Source organism: Hemitrygon akajei, unplaced genomic scaffold (genome assembly GCF_048418815.1).
Source record: "Hemitrygon akajei unplaced genomic scaffold, sHemAka1.3 Scf000078, whole genome shotgun sequence".
Taxonomy (NCBI): Eukaryota; Metazoa; Chordata; class Chondrichthyes; order Myliobatiformes; family Dasyatidae; genus Hemitrygon; species Hemitrygon akajei.
Genome location: NW_027331964.1, coordinates 2,389,218 through 2,408,649, shown reverse-complemented (window position 1 = coordinate 2,408,649; position 19,432 = coordinate 2,389,218). Strand labels below are relative to the sequence as shown.

Below are 19,432 nucleotides of genomic sequence, written 5' to 3'. Positions count from 1 at the left end.
CAGGTGTCTCCAGATCGGCTCAAGGCTTCAGGTTCTTGCCCTGCCCGTGTGCATCGTCCTGTGCAGGAGTTCCATGTCTGGTCCTGCAGCCAAGACTCGAAGAACGCAAGCCTCGCCCAGTCCTGCAGCCAAGCCTCAAAGGACCCAAGCCACATCCAGTCCTGTAGCCATGTCATTTCCTCGCCTAATTCCGGGGTCCGAACCCGAGTCAAGACCCAGGTTCTAGGTCCTTGTCCCGTCTCTGGCATGGGGTCCAAGCCCAGGCTCCTAGTTCCCAGTTCCTTGTCCTGGTCCCGCTTTCCTATCCAAAGTCCTAGCCCAATTCTGTGTTCCTGTCCCAGCTCCTAGTCTGTGTCCTTTCCCGTCGCTAACCTTAGTCCAGTCCAGTTCCGAGTACTTCAGAGTCTGTGTCTTGCATTTGGATCCGCTCCCAGCGCCCACCTTATGACAGAACAGTCCAGCAAAGCATAGCCCCAGCGATACAGACACTGTCGTGTTGCTCTCACCATCCTGGGTTCTCTCCTGTTGAATGTCCCCCCACTTGTCTGTGTCGTCAAAAGCTTGGGGAAAACTTTTATGTCGACAGGTGGCTCCCATGGGGGCTGGGGGCTGTGGGGTGGGTGTGAGGTAATATCACGGTCTGGTCCGTGAAGTCCGCATTCCGTTTCATAGTCCGTCCCATGGTTCCTTATTCCAGGTTTTACTTGTTCTGTTTGGTGCTCGAATTGAGGCACCTGGTTCTCATTTTCAGCGGGCTACATAAACAGCTCCTGGATTCGGCTCCAATTGCTGAACTGTTCTCTTCCCTTCACCTTCCTCCTGAAGCCTCGCCTGCGTACTCGCCTGTATCGCTGTACAGTTCTACCGCCGGAGCAAGAACGGAGCCTTGCTGTGTCTAGATGAGGAACTGTCTCTGTGTCCACGTCTTCGCCAGGTAGGTCCGGCCATTTGCAGGTACCTCGTATTGGAAACAGTCTCTGTTTTCATGCCCTAGTTGTTGCTCCCTAGGAGGGGTCCTGACTTTGTGTAGAGCCCCGGCGCCAAGTCCTGTTCCTAAGGAGGGGTCCCGGATCTGTAGACCAAGGCTCTGTGTTCCAGTCTCTATCAAGACCAAGGCTCCGTGTTGCCGGTCTCTCTAGACCAAGGTTCCGTGTTCCTGGTCTCTCTAGACCAAGGCTCTGTGTTCCTGGTCTCTCTAGACCAAGTCTCAGTGTTCCTGGTCTCTCAGGACCAAGGCTCAGTGTTCCTGGTCTCTCTAGACCAAGGCTCTGTGTTCCTGGTCTCTCTAGACCAAGGCTCCGTGTTCCTGGTCTCTCTAGACCAAGGCTCCGTGTTCCTGGTCTCTCTAGGCCAAGGCTCAATGGTCCTGGTCTCTCTAGACCAAGGCTCTGTGTTCCTGGTCTATCTAGACCAAGGCTCTGTGTTCCTGGTCTCTCTAGATCAATGCTCTGTGTTCCTGGTCTATCTAGACCAAGGCTCTGTGTTCCTGGTCTCTCTAGACCAAGGCTCTGTGTTCCTGGTCTCTCTAGACCAAGGCTCTGTGTTCCTGGTCTCTCTAGACCACGGCTCTGTGTTCCAGTCTCTATTAAGACCAAGGCCCCGTGTTCCTGGTCTCTCTAGACCAAGGCTCTGTGTTCCTGGTCTCTCTAGACCAAGGCTTTGTGTTCCTGGTCTCTCTAGACCTAGGCTCAGTGGTCCTGGTCTCTCTAGACCAAGGCTCAGTGTTCCTGATCTCTCTAGACCAAGGCTCTGTGTTCCTGGTCTTTCTAGACCAAGGCTCAGTGTTCCTGGTCTCTCAAGACCAAGGCTCAGTGTTCCTGGTCTCTCTAGACCAAGGCTCTGTGTTTCTGGTCTCTCTAGACCAAGGGTCAGTGTTCCTGGTCTCTCTAGACCAAGGCTCTCTGTCCCAGTCTCTATCAAGACCAAGACTCAGTGGTCCTGGTCTCTCTAGACCAAGGCTCTGTGTTTCTGGTCTCTCTAGACCAAGGGTCAAAGTTCCTGGTCTCTCTAGACTAAGGCTCCGTGTTCCTGGTCTCTCTAGACCAAGGCTCCGTGTTCCTGGTCTCTCTAGACCAAGGCTCAGTGTTCCTGGTCTCTCTAGACCAAGGCTCTGTGGTCCTGGACTCTCTAGACCAAGGCTCTGTGGTCCTGCTTTCTCGGGACCAAGGCTCTGTGGTCGGGTATCCCAAGATCGAGTCAAGACTTCGGGTTCTTGCTCTGTCCATGTGCATCTCCCTGTGCAAGAGTTCCATGTCTAGCCCTGCAGCCAAGTCTCAAATACCCCAAGCCTCGCCTAGTCCAGTAGCCAAGCCTCGACGGACCCAAGTCATAGCCAGTCCTGTAGCCACGTCAGTCCTCGCCTAGTTCCGGGGTCCGAGTTCGAGTCAAGACCAAAGTTCTGGCTCCTTGTCCAGTCTCTGTCTCGGAGTCCAACCCCAGGCTCCTGGTTCCCAGTTCCTTGTCTTGGTCCCGCTTTCCCAGCCAAAGTCTGTGTCCCTGTCTCAATTCCTAGTCTGTGTCCTGTCCCGTCCCTAACTCTAGTCCAGTTCAGTTCCTAGTTCTTCAGTGTATGTGTCTTGCATTTGGGTCCTCTCCCAGCGCCCACCTTATGACATGAATAGAGAACGAACGGAGAAGCAATCGGAGCAGGGGTGATTTTATCAAAGCCCACTGTACACGTCGATGCACCAGTCGCTTTGAATTAATCTGAATAACTGAACTGAAAAGGAGCGTGCTCCACATTCAAAGAATTCGCCTTCTGCAATCCCAAGAGACATCCCCGTGTTTTCATTTTCAATCACCTATCGATTCTGACATATTGCAAATATTTCAGACGCCTGAAGCACGTCATCGGGATATAAATGTTCTACTCACGTGAATGCTCTAAGCCAGGATTTGATAATTCTTTGTGTATTGTTTACAACAATGCTTATTTTTCTCTACAGTACTCATTGATTGAAAATGAAGAACAAATAAACAAGGTTGATTTTCTATTTATTTACCAAACGCTAACGCCGAATATGTATTTCTATATTGCGGGAATAGCACTTCTCCCGCCTGTGCTCGTCTCCCGGCTGATCTACGTCATCATTGTCTCCGTGTAAAGACTCTCCTGGATACCAACTCCACGCTCGCTCCGGTGCTAACGCCACCGGACTCCGTCTCCGCGCCTGTGTCCGGCACCGGCGTTCGTCCACAGCCACGCCCTGCAACAGAAACCTATTTCTTGCTCATGGGAAGCTCCTGGAAACACATGTTGATGATGTTGTTTGAGAGTTTATAGAGATTACATCGCACCACAATGTTGAGAGGACAGATGCTTGTGGCAGAGTGACGATGCCAATTCTGGGATGTAGAAGTCCGGACTGAGGTGAGAGAACTAGGAAACAAATGAGTCAAAATATTCAGGGATGTCTCCGTCGTCAAGCTGTGACGCGCAGAGGACATCTAACGGAGACATGGATAAAAATGGCAAAGAAGTGGTCAGAGATATTTTCAGCGAACATCCTCGACGGTTGTCTTTCTGATGTGTCCATCCACGTTCCGACCATCACCAGTGACGTCACCTGCGGAGACAGTACACAGTCCATGTTGACTACGCAGGCAACCCGAGGGAGCTACTGTTGGGGAGGAGAAATACGAGTGGTGTTTTCTCAGTCCGTGTCAATCATCGTGACAAAGCAACTTTTCATACAATTTACATGTTTCATATCACCCCCCGCCGCACGAAAACTGTTCTTTTGGTTATGAATATATCGCTTCTCATCGCCGCCTGACTCTCGCCCTGCACTGTTACGTCATCAAAATGCGACGTGAACACGTGAACAATCATGACCCTCCACGACTCATAGTTTTGAACGTAATGGATATGTTTCTTTTGCAGGTAACAGTTTACATCGACAGCCCAATATTCTGTTCACCTACCTCTTCCGATCACTGTAAGCAGATCGATCGCCCAGATTAAGTGTCTGTAAACGTGAGGAAATCATCATGATTAGCAAAAGAATATATTGTCAAAATCTGGACGTGGTAGAAGGGAACCGGGAGAATATTGGAAAGGACCTGCCCGTATTTAACAAACTGGCCCTGAATTAAACCGCGGAACAGCCGGGCCGTGATGGAAAGAGGATTTACTGAGACACACAGTTATTAGATATTGCAGGAGGCACCAGACGTCCATAAGAGTCAGGAGAAGATTTGGGCAATCCCGACATGGATCCCGCTCCGCCATTCCATCATGACTGATTTACTTTCACCCTCATCCCCATTCACCCGCCTTCACTGTGTAACATTCGGCGCTATCAACGATTCATTACTCAGGACTTTGGCCTCCACAATAAATAGCACAGTTAAGCCACGCTCTGACTAATGATATGCCTCCTTATCTCTCTGTTCCAAAGGGAGTTCACTATACTCTCAAGCTGTGCTCTTTGGCCTGAGGCACTCCTACGATTAGAGATATTTTCTCCACGTCCACTCTGTACAGGGATGTGTCACAGAAGTCACTCTCCCAAACGACAGTGGGTAGAGGACTCAGAGTCATTAAACGCTCTTCATCCGTTTACGCTCTCACTCCTGAGATCAATCTCGTTTATTTCCTCTGGACCGTCTCCAAGCCATCCCGGCCTTTCTTAGATGAGGGCTTCAAAACTTCTTAAAATTCTCAGAATGCGGTCCGACAAGAACCATAGAACACGGAAACAGGTAATTCGGCCCTTCCAGTCTGTGCCGAAACTTTATTCCGCTAGTTCCAGTGACCTGCACCCAGTCCATAACCCTCCAGATCTCTCCAATCCATGTACCTGTCCATTTACTCTTAAAACTTAAGATAGGCAGATTTACTCTGCCTATACCCCTCATAATTTTGTAAACCTCTATAAAATCTCCCCTCATTCTTCTACGCTCCAAGGAATGAAGTCCTAACCGTTTCAATCTTTCCCTGTAACTCATCTCCTGACGACCCAACAACATCCTGGTAAATCTTTGCACTCTTTGAATCTTACTGATATCCTTCCTATAGTTAGGTGACCAGAACTTCGCACAATATTCCTTATTTGGCTTCACCAATGTCTTATCAAACCTCCCCATCACATCCCAACTCCTATACTCAATACTTTGATTTATGAATGCCAGGATGCCAAAAGCCTTCTTTACAACCCTGTCTACCTGTGACGCCAATTTCAGGGAATTATGTATCTGAACTCCCAGATCCCTTTCTTCCTCCGCTCTCTTCAGTGCCTACCATTTACTGTGTAACTACCTTGATTTTTCCTTCCAAAATGCAACTCCTCACACATGTCTGCATTAAATTCAGTGATCATTAATGGAGAATGTGTGGAGCAGGTTAAGACCTACAAGTATCTGGGAGTACAGTTAGACGAGAAGCTAGACTGGACTGCCAACACAGATGCCTTGTGCAGGAAGGCACAGAGTCGACTGTACTTCCTTAGAAGGTTGGCGTCATTCAATGTCTGTAGTGAGATGCTGAAGATGTTCTATAGGTCAGTTGTGGAGAGCGCTCTCTTCTTTGTGGTGGCGTGTTGGGGAGGCAGCATTAAGAAGAGGGACGCCTCACGTCTTAATAAGCTGGTAAGGAAGGCGAGCTCTGTCGTGGGCAAAGTACTGGAGAGTATAACATCGGTAGCTGAGCGAAGGGCGCTGAGTAGGCTACGGTCAATTATGGAAAACCCTGAACATCCTCTACATAGCATCATCCAGAGACAGAGAAGCAGTTTCAGCGACAGGTTGCTATCGATGCAATGCTCCTCAGACAGGATGAAGAGGTCAATACTTCCCAATGCCATTAGGCTTTACAATTCAACCGCCAGGAGTAAGATATGTTAAAGTGCCGGGGTTGATTGTATTTAATGTATTTAAGTAAACTACTTAAGAACTTTTTTAAAAGCTGTTATTAATGCTTTTGAGAGAGTGATTTAGATGCATATCATATTTTTACTGAGTTAAGTATTGTATGTAATTAGTTTTGCTACAACAAGTGTATGGGACATTGGAAAAAAATGTTGAATTTCCCCATGGGGATGAATAAAGTATCTATCTATCTAATTCCATCTGCCATTTTCTGGCCCATTTTTCAAGTTGGTCCAAATCCCTCTGCAAGCTTTGAAAGTCTTCCTCGCTGTCCACAGCACCTCCAATCTTAGTGTCATCAGCAAACTTGTTGATCTAATTTATCACATTATCATCTATATCATTGATATAGACAACAAACAACAATGGTCCCAGCACAGATCCCTGAGACACACCACTAGTCACCGGCCTTCATTCTGAGAAGCAATCATCCACGACCACTCTCTGTCTTCTCCCACACAGCCAATTTCAAATCCAGTTTACAACCTCTCCATGGATACCTAGTATCTGAACCTTCTGAACTAACCTCCCATGGGGGACCTTGTCAAATGTCTTACTAGAGTCCATGTATACAACATCCACAGGCTTTCCTTCATCTACTTTCTTGGTAAACTCCTCGAAACACTCTACGGGATTCGTTAAACACGATCTACAACGCGCAAAACCATGCTGACTATCCTTATTCAGTCCTTGGCAGTCCAAATACTTGTATATCCGATCTCTCAGAACACCTTCCAATAATTTACCTACTACTCATGTTAGGCTCACCGGCCTGCAATTACCTGGTTTACTTTTGGAGCTTTTTTGAACAACGGAACAACATGAGCTACCCTCCGCTCCTGCGACATGCGACCGAGGCTAAGGACATTTTAAATATTTATGCCCGGGCCCCTGTAATTTCTACACTAGTCTCTCTCAAGTAATATGTCAGGTCCGGAGGATTTATCTATCTTTATTCGCTGTAAGGCAGCAAGCAACTCTTCCTCTTTAATCCCTATATGTTTCCCCTCCTTCCACATACGCTATGCCAGTTATGCATTTAAAATGACTTTAAAATCCTGCGTATCCCATCGTTTCATTTTTTGTACTCCGTACCTGTCAAAATCAATCATAACATTGCAATTTCCTTCCTTCCTTACCAGTAATTCAACATAAAAGATAAACATTCAGGAATCCTGCACTACAAAACCAAAGTCGATTTACACGTCCGATTTATAAATTCGATCTCTTTTGGAAAATAGACCACCGCTTCACTCTTCCTGTCAAAGTGCACGAACAAATTCCTTAATATGCTAGATTTTATTTGACTTTGTTTGTCTGTTCCCCTCATTGTTCCAACTCCTTCGGCTGACCCATTGCTTCCTGAGTCCTGCGCACTGCCAACAACTATCTTTGTATCGTCCCCAGTCCTGACCACTTCTTTGTCAAGATTATTGACTGCAAACGTGGAAAGTGGCGGCCGAGCACCGACTCCCACAGGATAGCACTGGTCATCGGCAGCCCATTGGAAATAAATCCCATTCAGTCCGACTCTTTAATTCCTCCCAGTCGGCGAAACCTCTGTGCATGATGTTTTCCGCCAAGTAACACCACGCGCTCTTACGTTCATTGGCCCGATGTGCGTTAACTTGTTAAAGGCCTTCTGAAAGTCCAGGCGCACAGCACCCTCGGACTCTTTGTTGCCGATTGCGCATGTTATTTCCTCCAAGAATTCCAACAGCATTGCCAGGCAAGATGTTCGCAGGGGCAAACATTGCTGCCTGCGACCCGCTTTGTCTCCTGCCTCCAAGTGTCCGGAAACTTCTTCGTTCATCGTGTAATCTAATGCCACCCTGTTATTTGAACCCTTTCTTCATGAAGAGCAGACTGATATTTGAAACTTTCCAGTCCCCAAGAACAGTTCAACAACAACGTGAAACTTTGACTATCAGTGCTAATTCATTCACGACATCTTCAGCGGCCCATTTCGGAATCCTGAGGTGTAGATCATCTCGCCCATTTAGTCCCGGTGACTGATCTACCTTCTTCCTTTTCAGATTCCCATGAATCTTCCCCTTATTATAGTGACTGCAATCACTTTCGGGTCCTGACACTGACATATTACTGCTGAGCTCGACAGTGCAGACTATCGGATGTCTCACTTCAGGGTCTGTTTCTTACTCAATGAAGTGGAAACAGTTACTTCAAAAAGAGATGGACGCAAATATTCCTCTTACCATATAAGTGTGGTGTTCACCCTGTACATTGTTATTTGCGCCCTGCGAAGAGAAAAAGGCAATTTTTTATCGTGACTTTAAACAAGTGAACAGTAATTGTTTTCTGACTCTGCACAGATAAGCCCCGAGGGTATCAATGTTCACATTCGTTGCTGCTTGTATCTAATTGGCATCGTTCACCGTTCGATGCACCGCGTGTTTCTGTGTCAGTGTGAGTGCAATACATATAATGTCTCTGACATCAGGAATGCTTCCGAATGTCACTCAATCATTCGTCAATATTCAGTCACACAGGAGCATGACGAATTTTTTCTTGAGGAGGAATTCGCCTTCAAAACCATTCCTGCTGAGAGATTTGCCTGGATCAGAACGTTCACTAGGCGGATTCAGAACCATTCACCTTGAGAGATACATGTGAATGAGAACGTGTACGTGGCCGATTGGGGATGTGGACCCGTGGCCTCAGGCTGTTTACCGAAAGATGCTATTTCTGTTAAACGCTCACAGAGATCACTGTTGATCACAGACAGAAATGTACAAACCTGACCCTGGCTTCACCCTGTGTGTGATTGTGGAGTCTCCGCCGTTACTCACATTGACCGGACATTATAAAAGACTCTTTCATGAAAGAGGAGGTATGATTTTGCATTGTACAGGAATTACGGATTCTGGGGAATTCTGTGGAAAATGCTGCAGGTGCTGGAAGCCCAGCGTAACACGCACAAAATGCTGGAGGGATTCAGTGAGTCGGGCTGTATTAATAGAATTTTCTGATCCGTTTACATTTTGTGCCGAGACCCTTCCACTAGTCTGGGAAGGGGGCAGGAAGACGCCTGAACAAAATGGTGGGGAGGGGGAGGAGGGCAGGCTGGGAGCTGATAGGTGAGGCCGGATGAGTGGGAACGGGAAAGGCTGAAGAAAAAGTAATCCGATTGCAGAGGCGAGTGTGCCACAGGAAAAAGGGAAGAAGGAGGGGCACCAGGGAGAGTTGATGGGCAAGTGAGGAGAAGAGATAAGAGGCCAGAGTAGACAACAGAAGAAGAGGAAACTGAACAAAAATACCTGTGGGATAAGCTCATCTGGTTTGTGTCTACTTTAGGAATATGATGTGCTGTTAATCAATTAACTGAACATGAGATCTGGGATCGATCATCCAGGATCATATTAAATGCCCAATGAGAGCAGAATAGCCCAATGGACTCTACCGGTCACATTACTTATGTTCCCACCTTCCCTTTGCAAACCAATGGCTGAAATCAAGACCATCCTTACCTGTTCAATCCTCGGGAAATTCACATAGCTTGGCGATGCGTTCACGGTGTTTGTATCCAAGGTGCCTGTGGGGGAAAACAGATATGTCACAGCGGTGAAGAGCATCAGGAGCCGTTGTTGAACACAGCCGACGTCCATCCGGCCAAAAACAAAGCTCCATTAACAGCATGAGCTTCCATATAACCATACAACAATTACAGCACGGAAACAGGCCATTCCGGCCCTCCTAGTCCGTGCCGAACTCTTAATCTCACCTAGACCCACCTACCCGCACTCAGCCCATAACCCTCCACTCCTTTCCTGTCCATATACCTATCCAATTTTACCTTAAATGACACAACTGAACTGGCCTCTACTACTTCTACAGGAAGCTCATTCCACACAGCTATCACTCTCTGAGTAACGAAATACCCCCTCGTGTTTCCCTTAAACTTTTGCCCCCTAACTCTCAAATCATGTCCTCTCGTTTGAATCTCCCCTACTCTCAATGGAAACAGCCTATTCACGTCAACTCTATCTATCCCTCTCAACATTTTAAATACCTCGATCAAATCCCCCCTCAACCTTCTACGCTCCAATGAATAGAGACCTAACTTGTTCAACCTTTCTCTGTAACTTAAGTGCTGAAACCCAGGTAACATCCGAGTAAATCGTCTCTGCACTCTCTCTAATTTATTGGTATCTTTCCTATAATTCGGTGACCAGAACTGTACACAATATTCCAAATTTGGCCTTACCAATGCCTTGTACAATTTTAACATTACATCCCAACTTCTGTACTCAATGCTCTGATTTATAAAGGCCAGCGTTCCAAAAGCTTTCTTCACCACCCTATCTACATGAGACTCCACCTTCAGGGAACTATGCACTGTTATTCCTAGATCTCTCTGTTCCACTGCATTCCTCAATGCCCTACCATTTACCCTGTATGTTCTATTTGGATTATTCCTGCCAAAATGTAGAACCTCACACTTCTCAGCATTAAACTCCATCTGCCAACGTTCAGCCCATTCTTCTAACCGGCATAAATCTCCCTGCAAGCTTTGAAAACCCACCTCATTATCCATAACACCTCCTACCTTAGTATCATCGGCATACTTACTAATCCAATTTACCACCCCATCATCCAGATCATTTATGTATATTACAAACAACATTGGGCCCAAAACAGATCCCTGAGGCACCCCGCTAGTCACCGGCCTCCATCCCGATAAACAATTATCCACCACTACTCTCTGGCATCTCCCATCTAGCCACTGTTGAATCCATTTCCGTCCCACCAATCGCCAGAGCCAGGAAGCCAGGGCCGATATTGATCAATATGAAGAGAAATTAAGTTGTATTCCATTCCTCCGTTGATAATGTAATCTTGAGCAGAAAATATCACCTTATTTAAATGGAAAACTCAGCGGCAAAGGTCGCATAATTCGTGACCATTCGCGAGGTTAAAAACTTCCAGCTTCCGTGCACTATGAACTCCCATATTTCAATCAAATGATTATATTTCCAAGGGCTCAGTAATAGAACAGTTGAAACGGAGTTCACTCACTATTTCTTCCGAAATTGCTGCTCGTCTCATATTGGGGTGGCGGTGAATTCTTGACCCTGAACAAACAGAAACAAAGGTCGAAACGTGAATTCGTCAGGAGGTTACTTTCCTGCACTGACAATTCCATTTGATTCTCTCTGGTTATTGCTTGATACTGTTCCGGATATCGGATGCCCGATTCCAGTCCTTCTCGATCTCAACGGCAGTGACCATAATGGGTTAAGTGGAGAAAATTGCTTTGGCTTTTTTGACATCTAATGCTGTTCACACAAATATTGATGAACGCAAACATATTTCAGACAAACAACTTCGCCGTGAAGGCGGAATGCCGATTCTGTCCACAGAAGGGCCCCTGATCCCAGCTAAAGTCGATCCTGCCGAAATTCTCCAACAATAATTAAAGGTAGAAACGACATTCCAAGAAAAATGCGTTTACCGGCCAGTTTTCCTCGCGATCAACCATCCACTGACTCCGCCGATCAGGCCCATGCCAAGTAAACCAAGTGCAATGCCCACGATCGCGCCAGTGGTGAGGGTAATATTGTCATCTGTTTTTGTTGCTAACACAGGAAACAAACATAAATTTTACATTGCAGGAACATATCTTTTTTTTTTAGAAACGATTGTTGATCCAAGTTCCGCAACGTCGTGGGCCCTGGTCTCGACTCTGCATCAATTTATATCAATTATTACTTCATTCTGGTAGGCCATTTAGAAGGGGGAGTGAACGTAGGGCGTGAGGAGAGCGTGAGAGGGAAATGGTTTGGATCTTTGATCATCGGGTTTACATGGACGAATGAGAGACACATTCACCCACCTTGTGCAGTGAGATAACTATTCCTATTGGTTACACCGTTAGTAACCCGACATGTATAAGTTCCACCGTTAACGGAGCTCACTGACACAAGGGTGAGTCCCTACCCTGTCTGCAGGAGATTGTCCCCGTTGTACCATGCATATATACCCCAGGGGACTGACAGAGCAAAGCAAGTTAATGTCAGGTTTGACACAATATTGGACACAACTGGACGCTCCGGTACAATTCTGACCTTCTCTGGTCCATTTATGAAATGAAAGAAGTGTTGATTAGCGTAAAATCCTGGTGGATCTGGGATATTATGACCTTCTCTGTTCATTGAAACGATGAGAGTAAATGTTGGTAAGTGCAATATCTGATACAAATGAACGGCGTTGACTGACTGTGTACTTACAGTAAACCTGCACGTCGGTCTCTCCAGAGCCACTGCTGAAAGAGTTGCTGGCGATGCACTTGTACGTCCCTGCGTCGTTTCTGTTCACACTGATTATAGTCAGTTTCGCCCTGTCGGGAGATGTAAATATTCTGCCGTTTTCCTGGATGGGTTGGTCATCCTTGAACCATGTCCGTGTCTGAACAGTGCCCGACGCGTGACAACTCAGTGCGATGGTATCGAGGTTTTCCAGGGGAGTGGAATTATTGGTCACCACGGCAACCCCGGTCACTGGCTCTGTAAATATAATTAAAATGCCCTTGCTTTCATCTACAACGTGCACATAATATTTGGATGCCGCCAACTCAATATCGTCGCCAGTCCTCGCTGTTATCCCTATGTGTTTCGATATCAGTTCAGATTCCAGATTAACTAAACACCGGCACTGAGTTTAAAGTTTTACTGCCGTTACCCAAGGGGACTGTGAGAAATATATTCCCCATCCAGAGGTTACCCAATGCTATTTTTTCCTGCACCAAGAATGTACATTACCTATCAAAGCTGAATAAAACAGAATTGCACTCGGCTACAGTTTAATTGTTCCGCAGAGCTGGTGAAAATAAGCTATTCATGCGATGTGGTGTTGAGGTCAGAACCAGCAAGATTTCGTACTTAATACGTGGTTAAGGAGTTAGCGTAAGATGGAGGACATGCCAATGATGATCACTGGTCTCTCTTCCAGGGAAGTTGGGAGCGGGACCGGAGGGACGGTTTGCTCCTGAACTGGAGAGGCATGAATGTCCTTGCGGGAAGGTTTATTGTTGCTGCTCGGTAGGGTCTAAACTGGAGTTACGGGGGATGGGAACCAGACTGTGAGAAGGGTTCGTGGAGATGCTGTGGAGACAGATATCGGTAAGACGTCGGCTGCTCAGGATTGGGTACTGTGCAATGAGTCGGAACTGAATTAAAAGAACAAAGAGCGTCGGGGTGAGTGATCTCATAATATGATCGAATTCATCCTGAAATGTGAGAAGGAGAAGCTGAAGTCGGATGTACCAGTGTTACAGTGGGTGAAAAGGTATTAGAAACGCACCAGAGAGGGGTTGGCCAGATTTAATTGAAAAACAACACTGCCAGGGACACTGAATAGAGTGGTATCCTTTCAGAACCAAGGCGGAAGTGAATCCATTTCGATAGAACGTGGCGAATCTGGGAATTATGTTCCATAGGCAGCTGTAGAGGGCGTATCGTTATGTAAGTTTAAAGCAGAGGATGATGGATTTTCGATTGGTCAGGATATGAAGGAATATGCGGAATCGGCTGTGATTGGGACTGAGAGGAATATTAGATCAGCCATGATGAAATGGCGGAGCAGATTCCATTGGCCAAATGGTCTAATTTTCTTTCCTATGCTGTATAGCCCTATAGTCTTAACTGCAGCAATTAACCATTTGCAATTCTATCCGCAATTCAAATCAATTCCGATTCTAATTCTTCCTGAGCCTTACGGGCTTACGGTCTTAACTGCAACAGGTGAACATTTGTCATTTAATCCGCAAGTGAAAACAATTCCGCTTTCCATCTTAATCAATACTCTTATTCATCAATATGCAACGTTGTGGATTGATATTGTTAGCCAGTATTCTAATCGGGTTCAGTTATTTAGTTGGATTACACGGGCCCGGCTGCACCAACGCCATTAATTATAGGACCTCAACAAAGGGAGGAACGGACGACCTACCGAACACAATGATTTCCGTGGTTGAGGCATTGTTCCTTTTTGTAACCCTGTTATAGGCCTCACAAGTATACTTTCCCGTGTGGCTCACAGTGATGTTGTCGAGGATGACCTCCTGCCCACTTTGTAGGTGGGCACCGTTCAATTGCCAATTCAATTCAGCGCCTGGGCGGGACTCTGTGAAACATGTTAACCGTATGGTGCTTCCGGCAACGTGAAAAGGGGAGTCCGGTTCAGTGATGATATGTGGACGATCCGGTCCGTCTAAAACAAACACACAAAACGGATTGCAACAAATCACACAGGAAGCGCAGCAGAGTTTCTTAGCGAGAGAGGAGGAACAGCCCATCACCAGTGGAAGTGTCCTACACACCGGCGAGTGCATTCGTCTGGAAGCCTCCCGCGGTAAATAGCACAGGAGAGCGGATCGTTTTGTAACTTCTCTAGGTGTGTGGTTTGTGGGAAAGAATTAGGGAAACCTTTCCAGAACAATGTACCCAGCGTCTCTCCGCGGTAAGGCAGCTTGGAGTGTGGATGCAATAACTAATGTGATCAGGGCTCGGGCAGAATGTCACGTGGGGCTCACACCATACTGTGACGTCACTGACCTTGTGTGGAAACAGAGGAACTCACCAATGACAGCTTTTATGGTCGGGCCCATTTTCAGCTTCAATATTCTCTGTTCAGTCTCTATCTGTGAAGACAGTCGCCGGAACACCACTGCACAATGTGATGTTTATCCCGATCTAAAAGCTATAACCTCCCGCATCAACAGGTGCACAGAAGCAATGTGTCCCCGCCTACTCGTAGCTGTCGACATTTGTCAGAGGGTTAGCGGGGCCGTAAATCCTGGGATGTCCGGACTGTCTTACGCAGAGAGGTTAGAGAGACTGGGTTTGTACACGCTGGAATTATTGTCTATTGTCTGTTGTCTATAAAGGACAAAAGGTGCACAGAAGCAATGTGTCCCCGCCTATTCGTAGCTGTGGGCATTTGTCCGAGGATTAGCGGGACTGCGGGCGGTTTCAGCTCAGAGCCGTCCCTCGCTTCCGGGGAATGGAATTATCATCAAAGTTTCTAAACGGCCTTAGACAGCACTGGAATTTCAATGGTCCATTTCAAACCATTTGTCCGAAAAAAAAAACACTCATTTGCACTCACTGTTCCAAACACGGGTCAGATTCCATTGCGTTGACACAGAATCAAAGCAAAATTAGAATTCTGAAGAGATAAATTTGATTTGAATGGATAGAGTTGAAGTGATAGTCAGAACTCCGTGGAGTCCAAAAGGCAGACGCGATATCAATGCACCTCGGCCAGTCTATTCGAATGATATTGCAAGTCCTGCTTTGTGCTTACGAGATGTCCACCCCACCCAAATCTCAGGTACATCACAATTGCCTTTGAACTGTGGTGACTGGAAAAGCTCAAAACGCATTGCTCTGTGTGAAGAGACATGCAGGACAGACCAGTTTGTCCGGCACAATTCTTACACCTGAAGTCCAGAAGTGAACCGACTCTGTGGGGGCGACATCGTCGCCATAATTCGACTCGGATTCGAGGTTGGAAGTTCAAAATTTCAATTTGAATTCACCAGCGCCCGAGAGAGGCCCGGATCCGTCTCCAAATCAACTGCTCAGTTACTTGGGTGCTCGCCAATAGTGGTTTATTTCTAGGGTACCGTTCACTAATATAATCCCGCTCACTCGGAACCCCGTATCCAGCAGGACTTGTAATATTGTGTGTAACTACCGGAGACTCGGGACACTTACAGTTGACATCGAGACAGAACGGGTCGCTTGTGAGGTTGTTTATCAGGTTGCCTGCTCTACAGGTGAAATTTCCGTCTGTCCGGAGCACTCCAGAAACAGTGAGTGTGCTGTGATCGGCACTCAGCTCAAACCTGCCACCGGGAATGATCACGCTGTTCTCCTCAAGCCACAGGGAAGAGACGTCCGTGCCTGTTGCGGAGCAGGTTAGTCTGACGGTGTCGCTGTACTCAATCAGCATGGTGGCGTTAGATGTTACAGTGACATTGGAAACAGGTTCTGTTAAAACAGAGGTGATCGGTTACTGCACAGCTCAGGAATATAATCCGGAAATTTATGGATTCCGCTCCGTATCTGAAAATGAGATCAAACATTTATTATTCCATAATAAGTAAACATTAAACAATAATTCCACTTGATGGACATAAGGTTTGAGATGAAGACACTGGACCTGAGACACGTCATTTCATCCTTCATTCTCCGCCCACTCAGAGACGGTAATTTGGAATTCTAACCCTTCAGGCCTATCCATGACGTCATAGACTGTGAGAAGGGTTCGTGGAGATGCTGTGGAGATAGATATCGGTAAGACGTCGGCTGCTCAGGATTGGGTACTGTGCAATGAGTCGGAACTGAATTAAAAGAACAAAGAGCGTCGGGGTGAGTGATCTCATAATATGATCGAATTCATCCTGATATGTGAGAAGGAGAAGCTGAAGTCGGATGCGCCAGTGTTACAGTGGGTGAAAAGGTATTAGAAACGCACCAGAGAGGGGTTGGCCAGATTTAATTGAACAACAACACTGCCAGGGACACTGAATAGATTGGTATCCTTTCAGAACCGAGGCGGAAGTGAATCCATTTCGACAGAACGTGGCGAATCTGGGAATTATGTTCCAGAGGCAGCTGTAGAGGGCGTATCGTTATGTATGTTTAAAGCCGAGGATGATGGATTCAAGATTGGTCAGGGCATGAAGGAATATGCGGAAACGGCTGTGATTGGGACTGAGAGGAATATTAGATCAGCCATGATGAAATGGCGGAGCAGATTCCATTGGCCAAATGGTCTAATTTTCTTTCCTATGCTGTATAGCCCTATAGTCTTAACTGCAGCAATTAACCATTTGCAATTCTATCCGCAATTCAAATCAATTCCGATTTTAATTCTTCCTGAGCCTTACGGCCTTACGGTCTTAACTGCAGCCGGTGAACATTTGTCATTTAATCCGCAAGTGAAAACAATTCCGCTTTCCATCTTAATCAATACTCTTATTCATCAATATGCAACGTTGTGGATTGATATTGTTAGTCAGTATTCTAATCGGGTTCAGGCATTTAGTTGGATTACACGGGCCCGGCTGCACCAACACCATTAATTATAGGACCTCAACAAAGGGAAGAACGGACGACCTACCGAACACAATGATTTCCGTGGTTGAGGCATTGATCCTTTTTGTAACCCTGTTATAGGCCTCACAAGTATACTTTCCCGTGTGGCTCACAGTGATGTTGTCGAGGATGACCTCCTGCCCACTTTGTAGGTGGGCACCGTTCAATTGCCAATTCAATTCAGCGCCTGGGCGGGACTCTGTGAAACATGTTAACCGTATGGTGCTTCCGGCAACGTGAAAAGGGGAGTCCGGTTCAGTGATGATATGTGGACGATCCGGTCCGTCTAAAACAAACACACAAAACGGATTGCAACAAATCACACAGGAAGCGCAGCAGAGTTTCTTAGCGAGAGAGGAGGAACAGCCCATCACCAGTGGAAGTGTCCTACACACCGGCGAGTGCATTCGTCTGGAAGCCTCCCGCGGTAAATAGCACAGGAGAGCGGATCGTTTTGTAACTTCTCTAGGTGTGTGGTTTGTGGGAAAGAATTAAGGAAACCCTTTCCAGAACAATGTACCAGCGTCTCTCCGCGGTAAGGCAGCTTAGAGTGTGGATGCAATAACTAATGTAATCAGGGATCGGGCAGAATGTCACGTGGGGCTTACACCATACTGTGACGTCACTGACCTTGTGTGGAAATAAAGGAACTCACCTATGACAGGTTTTATAGTCGGGCCCATTTTCAGATTCAATATTCTCTGTTCAGTCTCTATCTGTGAAGACAGTCGCCGGAACACCACTGCACAATGTGATGTTTATCCCGATCTGAAAGCTATAACCTCCCGCATCAACAGGTGAACAGAAGCAATGTGTTCCCGCCTACTCGTAGCTGTCGACATTTGTCAGAGGGTTAGCGGGGCCGTAAATCCTGGGATGTCCGGACTGTCTTACGCAGAGAGGTTAGAGAGACTGGGTTTGTACACGCTGGAATTATTGTCTATTGTCTATTGTCTATAAAGGACAAAAGGTGTACAGAAGCAATGTGTCCCCGCCTCTTCGTAGCTGTGGGCATTTGTCGGGGGGTTAGCGGGGTCGGACAGGACCGTGGGCGTTTTCAGCTCTGAACCGTCCCTCGCTTCCGGGGAATGGAATTATCATCAAAGTTTCTAAACGGCCTTAGACAGCACTGGAATTTCAATGGTCCATTTCAAACCATTTGTCGGAAAAAAAACACTCATTTGCACTCACTGTTCCAAACACGGGTCAGATTCCATTGCGTTGACATAGAATCAAAGCAAGATTAGAATTCTGAAGAGATAAATTTGATTTGAATGGATAGAGTTGAAGTTATAGTCAGAACTCCGTGGAGACCAAAAGGCAGACGCGATATCAATGCACCTCGGCCAGTCTTTTCGAATGATATTGCAAGTCCTACTTTGTGCTTACGAGATGTCCACCCACCCAAATCTCAGGTACATCACAATTGCCTTTGAACTGTGGTGACTGGAAAAGCTCAAAACGCATTGCTCTGTGTGAAGAGACATGCAGGACAGACCAGCTTGTCCGGCACAATTCTTACACCTGAAGTCCAGAAGTGAACCGACTCTGTGGGAGCGACATCGTCGCCGTAATTCAACTCGGATTCGAGGTTGGAAGTTCAAAATTTCAATTTGAATTCACCAGCGCCCGAGAGAGGCCCGGATCCGTCTCCCAATCAACTGGTCAGTTACTTCGGTGCTCGCCTACAATGGTTTATTTCTAGGGTACCGTTCACTAATATAATCCCACTCACTCGGAACCCGGTATCCAGCAGGACTTGTAATATTGTGTGTAACTACCGGAGACTCGGGACACTTACAGTTGACATCGAGATACAACGGGTCGCTTGTGATTTCGTTAATCAAGTTGTTTGCTCTACAGGTGAAACTTCCGTCTGTCCGGAGCACTCCAGAAACAGTGAGTGTGCTGTGATCGGCACTCAGCTCAAACCTGCCACCGGGAATGATCACGCTGTTCTCCTCAAGCCACAGGTAAGAGACATCCGTGCCTCTTGCGGAGCAGGTTAGTCTGACGGTGTCGCTGTACTCAATCAGCATGTTGGCGTTAGATGTTACAGTGACATTGGAAACAGGTTCTGTTAAAACAGAGGGGATCGGTTACTGCACAGCTCAGGAATATAATCCGGAAGTTAATGGATTCCGTTCCGTATCTGAAAATGAGATCCAACATTTATTATTCCATAATAAGTAAACATTAAAAAATAATTCCACTTGTTGGACATAAGGTTTGAGATGAAAACACTGGACATGAGACACATCATTTCATCCTTCATTCTCCGCCCACTCAGAGACGGTATTTTGGAATTCTCCCCCTTCAGGCCTATCCATGACGTCATAGATAATCTCAGAGGCCCTTCGGCCGATTTCCTTCATGCTGACCAAGATCTCTCCCTGAACTATTTCCATTTGCCTACGACTGGACCATGCACAAACTGTTAT

The 19,432-nt window shown here is 46.6% G+C and overlaps 1 protein-coding gene across 1 annotated transcript; it reads right to left on the bottom strand.

Annotated features, from left to right (window-relative positions):
- Positions 1-3,028: 3,028 nt before the first annotated feature.
- On the bottom strand, positions 3,029-19,063 carry LOC140722485 (cell adhesion molecule CEACAM5-like). Its single transcript, XM_073037210.1, has 11 exons — positions 18,793-19,063; positions 17,017-17,277; positions 15,606-15,881; positions 13,837-14,097; positions 12,117-12,392; positions 11,342-11,465; positions 10,906-10,961; positions 9,357-9,421; positions 8,085-8,126; positions 3,925-3,968; positions 3,029-3,566 (listed from the first exon to the last, which is right to left on the bottom strand). Exons 1-11 carry the CDS (start codon positions 19,028-19,030, stop codon positions 3,563-3,565), a joined length of 1,647 nt encoding a protein of 548 aa, XP_072893311.1. The 5' UTR covers positions 19,031-19,063; the 3' UTR covers positions 3,029-3,562.
- Positions 19,064-19,432: the final 369 nt, after the last annotated feature.

Bases quoted from the DNA above. Each gene is read 5' to 3' on its own strand.
- LOC140722485 (XM_073037210.1), bottom strand. From the start codon at position 19,030: ATGCTGATTGAGTACAGCGACACCGTCAGACTAACCTGCTCCGCAAGA. The intron at 17,278-18,792 runs GTAAGTGTCCCG...TGTTTGTTTTAG, and splicing joins GTTGTATCTCGATGTCAACT to ACGGACCGGATCGTCCACAT. The intron at 10,962-11,341 runs GTAAACGCATTT...CTGTTTGTTCAG, and splicing joins ATCGCGAGGAAAACTGGCCG to GGTCAAGAATTCACCGCCAC.